The sequence below is a fragment of the Trachymyrmex cornetzi genome, unplaced genomic scaffold, assembly GCF_001594075.2.
Source record: "Trachymyrmex cornetzi isolate Tcor2-1 unplaced genomic scaffold, Tcor1.1 scaffold388, whole genome shotgun sequence".
In the NCBI taxonomy this organism is placed as follows: Eukaryota; Metazoa; Arthropoda; class Insecta; order Hymenoptera; family Formicidae; genus Trachymyrmex; species Trachymyrmex cornetzi.
The window spans coordinates 158,903-164,196 of NW_017298619.1; the positions used below are offsets into that span (position 1 = coordinate 158,903).

Consider the following 5,294-nt stretch of genomic DNA (forward strand, 5'->3'; position numbering starts at 1 on the left):
TATATATATATATATAGTGTCTAATACAGGCCTGTCCAACACTTTGCTCGTAAGCTGAAATGCTTATATCTCTCCACCATTGCAGTAGAGAGAGACGGAGCGAAAATAAACAAAGGATTAAACGCCAAGACTTCGCCTGAATTCAGATCTGTCCAAGCGTCATAGAAAGGAGCCAAAAGGGAACCCATTCCTCAATTTGCAATTATAGTAGGTGTTTTGTTTATTATCCTTGTCTGCAACACCCAAATTACAATAAAATTTTAATCAAATATTTCGACGTTTAATCTGATAATCAGTGATTTTTATAACTGATGATGACCAGATTTTTTTGACGCTTGGACAGACCTGAATTCAGGTAGAATCTTGGTGTCTAGCCTTTGTTATTTTTGCTCCGTCTCGCTCTACCGAGACAGTGGAAAAGTGGGAGCGTTTTGGCTCACAAGCAAAGTGTTGGACAAGCCTGATCTAGCAGTAATCATTTAGCATGTTTTTGTTCCAATATCCATGATGTTTCTCAATTATCATCAAGTTCTAGTGGATTTGCCTTTTCCATCATTCATCGCTTCCAAATTATTTAGAAAGTCTTAAAAATTGACATGCTATATCTTAAAAATTTGACCAGATGGAACTTTTCTAGTAGCAGATTCACCGTTTCAAAATACGTTTTTAAAAAATCATTCCTCTTCTTGCACTAAAAATTATTCAAATTTTTTTGTAATCCAGTGTTGTGATTATATCATGCAAACAAAGCAAAATGTACCTGTTATAGTAAAGGGATAATAGTTCCATGCTTTTTCCGTCACATAAAATATTCGTGGTAAGATGGATTGGATCCAATAAGGGAGTTTACTGAAAAGAAAAAAAAGAGACAGTGAAATGTTTGTTTCAAGAAAGCAAGCTACTATAAAGCTCCTATATAGGGCATTTTTCAACAAGGACATATTCTTGTTGTTTGCTAATGTTAAACAAGGATGAAATGATTCACGTGTTACACTGTATCGTTGCTGGAAAACGTCCATACCTGTTGCAATACTGTATGTATTTCTATCTATGGCCCAGTTCCACAACTCGTGGTTAATTCTTTAACTTAGGTTTAATTTGTTTCTCATCTATTTCCAATTTTAGAATTGAAAAGAGACAGTGAATAAGTTGAAACTCGGTTAAGAGTTAACCATGAGTTATGAAACTGCGCCTATATGTTATGTATTTAAAACAAGATTTACCTAGACAGATGGATCCTTTTCTCAGTATACTGGCCCTGTCCATGAACAGGATCCTCACAGACGGTATTTTCAACCACTTCCACTCCTTCGTCGTTGTCGGATTGTTCATGACTATGTCTGGCAATCATATATAGCTGACCGATGCGATACTATACAAAGAAATTGATCGATCACTACAAAGTAATTCTTAAAGAAAAGATTTTGACATCTTTCAAAAAAAAAAGATCAACGTATGATAGGTAACAATAATTATCAAACGAGTGGGATAAATGCTTTCGATTATCGAATAAAATAATAAATAATTAAATAAGTGTTCGAAGGTTACCTCTTCCGTAGTGAGCGGCATGCAAATACGGTACTCCTTAGTAAGAACCATCCTTGGATTATTTCCGACAGTCGATCAAACGCAATGATTGATCAAGTCCGTTTCACGTGCGTCCTCACTGGAGGAGTGACACGATTCTATATGTTCCGTGATGATTCTCGTGATTTTTCGCGTCCGACGTTACGTAGGATAAACATTACAACCCGCGCGCAACAGCGACCGTAGCGACGAGAAGTTTAGTGGAATTCGTCGTTGGTGCGGTGATCGATATGGGCACAGATCGGCAACCCGCTGGCGAAAAAGTCACAACCCGACAGTCCGTGACAGCCCGACGCCCGTGTGGATTCCGTGGATTGGCAGCAACGGTATCGGGTATATTTCGTGCGGAAATTCCCCCAGGCGTGCGCCCGCCGCCCCCCGCCGACAGTTTCACGTTTCACGCAGTTTCACGTGTTACGTGTACAAAGATTGTGTGTGCGGAGCGGAGCGGACAACGAAGACGAAATCGCGTTTGCGGGCAACGATGTGCAGGTAACATTGCCGCGCGCATCGGTGCGACATGCGATGGTGAAACGGGCAGCAGGATTGGGGAGCGGCGTGTGTGCAGCTGCGAGGTCTCGGTGCGAACGAAGGAATACGTTCGGCGTGAGGTCGCCGACAATCGATGCCAATGGCCTACGAAGCGTTATGGCACGAGTACAAGCAGATGCCCGTGGTGACGCGGGCTTACACCACAGCCTGTGTCATCACGACCCTTGCTGTGGTACTTATCTCGTGTTTTTTTTTTATCTCGTCGATCAACCTCGCCCATTGGCTGCCCGTCGCGCGGGTCCAAACCCGAATCTTCCTTCATTCCAAATCCCTATCTTACATTTTCAAATTCTCTCTTTATCTGTTTCTCTGTAAGATAAAGTCTTATACTTGAGCATATTTGATGACTCAGCACTTATCCTGATGCTTGTTTAACGATTGTATAAAAATGATATTATACAGAGAGAAGCCTGATAATTAGGAAATAATTTTAATCGAATGAACAAATGGATTTTGTTGAGTTTAAAAAATATATTTGTTTGTCAGCAATGTATAATTACTTTAAATGTTTCAGCAATTAGACTTGGTATCCCCGTTTCAACTATATTTCAATCCTATTCTTATTGTGGAACAATACCAGGTACGAAAGTATAAATGTGCAAATAGCTATGTAAAGTTGACTTTATTATCTAAGCCAATTCAAAGGTTATTATCGTCATTAGAAGAAAATTTATGAATAGATTTGTACTTTTTATCAAATTGATTTTTTTGTCATGTACTGAATCAACAGTACAACCATAAGTTTCCTAAAGTATTACACTGGATTATTTCAGATATGGCGATTAATAACAACATTTCTGTTCTTTGGAAACGTTGGATTCAATCTATTATTCAATATGATCTTCACATATCGATATTGTCGTATGTTGGAGGAAGGATCCTTCCGCAGGAGAACAGCTGATTTTGTGATGATGTTTATTTTTGGTGGATTATGCATGATTGTATCCTTGACAAATTTTAATCATTATAATTTCAATAATCATAATTATGGTGACATTCTATAATATTATCGATTGGAACACTAATATTCTATTAATAATTAAATTAAATTACATTTCTGTCTTAATAATAATTACAATTAACAACACTTGTGTGTATAATAATATTCATAATTATAGTAATGTAATTATAGTGATTGTAGTAATTACAAGGGTAATTATAATTATGATTATAGTAATTATAGTTATAATTATTAATGTTGCTATTTAAAAAATGTCCTTTCTTTTTAAGAATATTTTTGTCCTTGTTCCTTAACTATTCATAGACTTTTGCATTCTTCGTCAATTTGCTATTCCTGGGGCATGCATTCACAATAATGTTGGTGTATGTGTGGTCACGACGAAATCCTTTTGTCAGGATGAACTTCTTTGGACTTTTAAACTTCCAAGTAGGTTCAATTTAAAGAAATATACATATCACATATTATTTTTGTTTTATTAATATTGTGTAATTAGCTATTGCATTATTATTCTAACTTCTATTTAATAAATAGTCATGTTACAATTACCTATAACTTTTTTTTTAGGCTCCATATTTACCGTGGGTGCTGTTAGGCTTCTCTGTATTGCTTGGCAATACGATATGGGTTGATCTTGTGGGAATGGCAGTAGGGCATACTTACTATTTCGCGGAGGATGTATTTCCTCGGTTAAGAGGTGGTTTCCGAATTCTAAAAACTCCTCAAATATTGTAAGCAAACTTAACATTAAAATTAAGATTAAAATTATTATTATTAAAATTATGCGATTATATTATTAGGGATGATTATTAGGATATCCAGGAAATATCCAGCATCCGATATTATCCGGTACTTGTACTTACTATCTGGTCGGATAGCCGGATATCATTATTGCATCATTAATACAGAATTTTATATTTTTTAGCTGAATTTCTTGCACAGTTCATCTTTCCTCTTTTTTTTTCATGGGAAAATAACAAAATTATTATAGCTATTTTTTCCTTGCTTTTTTTGGAAGCTTGTTCCAGATATCCGAGATATATACATCCAAGTATATCCAAGAAAATATTTATTATTCGATCGGATAATTGCCCTACTGGATATCCAATACCTGATGTCCGATAATTTTATATTCAGTGTATTCCCCTAATTATTATGATCATTATTTAAAATGAAAATTATAGTTTTATTAATTAAATTGTTGAGCAAAAGAAGATGGGTGAAATTGCTGGATTTTGGCCTACACAATGGAAGTTCTCTTGTGCGGTTTTCTTTTATTTTTTTATGTGCTGCATCATGTGGATACGTTTACTTCAAATTTATCTGATGGGAACACGTTGAAAATCACATTAAAAGTAGCATAATTCCATCCAAATCTGGTTTTTTATTGCAATTTTCAATATTTTCCCGTCAGTTTAATTTGAAATTATTTAAAATATCAAAAAAATAACCATAAAAAAAATTTCATTACTTTAGTCAAAATTGACCTATTTTATTAATTGTCTAGGGTCTAGAACATTGTGTAAAATAACCAATTTTAAAAATTGTAAATAAGGAGCATCCAGCCACAACGCTTGATGTGTTTAGCTTAAAATATATATTTCAAAATAAATTTAGGTAAACGTTTCGGTCTAACATGCGACCATCTTCAGTACATTCAATTTACATATTATAATTAAAATTAACACATATAGTTGATCAAAATAAAAACATAATAAATATACATATTAAAAAATTCATAAAGTTATAGTATGTAACGTCATAAATTCGTTATTATTTTACTTATAACCAATTTTAGCCTAAGTAATGGAACCTTTTTTATGTATGTTTCTTTCGTACATTTGTGCTAAATCACTTGCAAACGTTAATTTCAAGCTAAACTAATAAAAAATCCGGTAATTTTATTCAACCTCCTTTATCGAGAAAGGTCTCAAAAGTCAGATGGCGATAAATAAGTGATAGACTATTGATGAGAGAAATAATATAATATATTATAGGACCGTATATGTGATAACACAAACTATAGAAATCAAAACCTTAAACGGTCTAACTGGATCTTAATGCTGAGATTCTTATGTGAATTTATATACTACGTATGTAGTCCCCAGAAACGCGCGCCGAAATGATTTTTAGAGATTCTTATGTGAATTTATATACTACATATGTAGTCCCCAGAAACGCGCGCCGAAATGATTTT

At 34.5% G+C, this 5,294-nt stretch overlaps 2 protein-coding genes across 3 annotated transcripts in view; one reads left to right on the forward strand and one right to left on the reverse strand.

Moving 5' to 3' along the window:
- rdgBbeta (cytoplasmic phosphatidylinositol transfer protein 1) overlaps window positions 1–1,882 on the reverse strand; it is a 3,966-nt gene extending 2,084 nt beyond the window's left edge. The window contains exons 1-3 of the mRNA XM_018511848.1: window positions 1,549–1,882; window positions 1,224–1,372; window positions 761–849 (exon numbers count right to left, since the gene is read on the reverse strand). Coding sequence (XP_018367350.1) covers window positions 761–849; window positions 1,224–1,372; window positions 1,549–1,599 — 289 coding nt within the window. The 5' untranslated portion in view covers window positions 1,600–1,882. The remainder of the gene's footprint in view (window positions 1–760; window positions 850–1,223; window positions 1,373–1,548) is intronic.
- A 36-nt stretch (window positions 1,883–1,918) lies between these two features.
- Der-2 (Derlin 2) overlaps window positions 1,919–5,294 on the forward strand; it is a 4,085-nt gene continuing 709 nt past the window's right edge. The window contains exons 1-5 of one of the 2 annotated variants that reach the window (XM_018511853.1): window positions 1,919–2,311; window positions 2,654–2,719; window positions 2,913–3,080; window positions 3,404–3,526; window positions 3,665–3,828. In XM_018511853.1, coding sequence (XP_018367355.1) covers window positions 2,213–2,311; window positions 2,654–2,719; window positions 2,913–3,080; window positions 3,404–3,526; window positions 3,665–3,828 — 620 coding nt within the window. In that variant the 5' untranslated portion in view covers window positions 1,919–2,212. The remainder of the gene's footprint in view (window positions 2,312–2,653; window positions 2,720–2,912; window positions 3,081–3,403; window positions 3,527–3,664; window positions 3,829–5,294) is intronic. The other variant, XM_018511854.1, reaches the window with a different exon arrangement.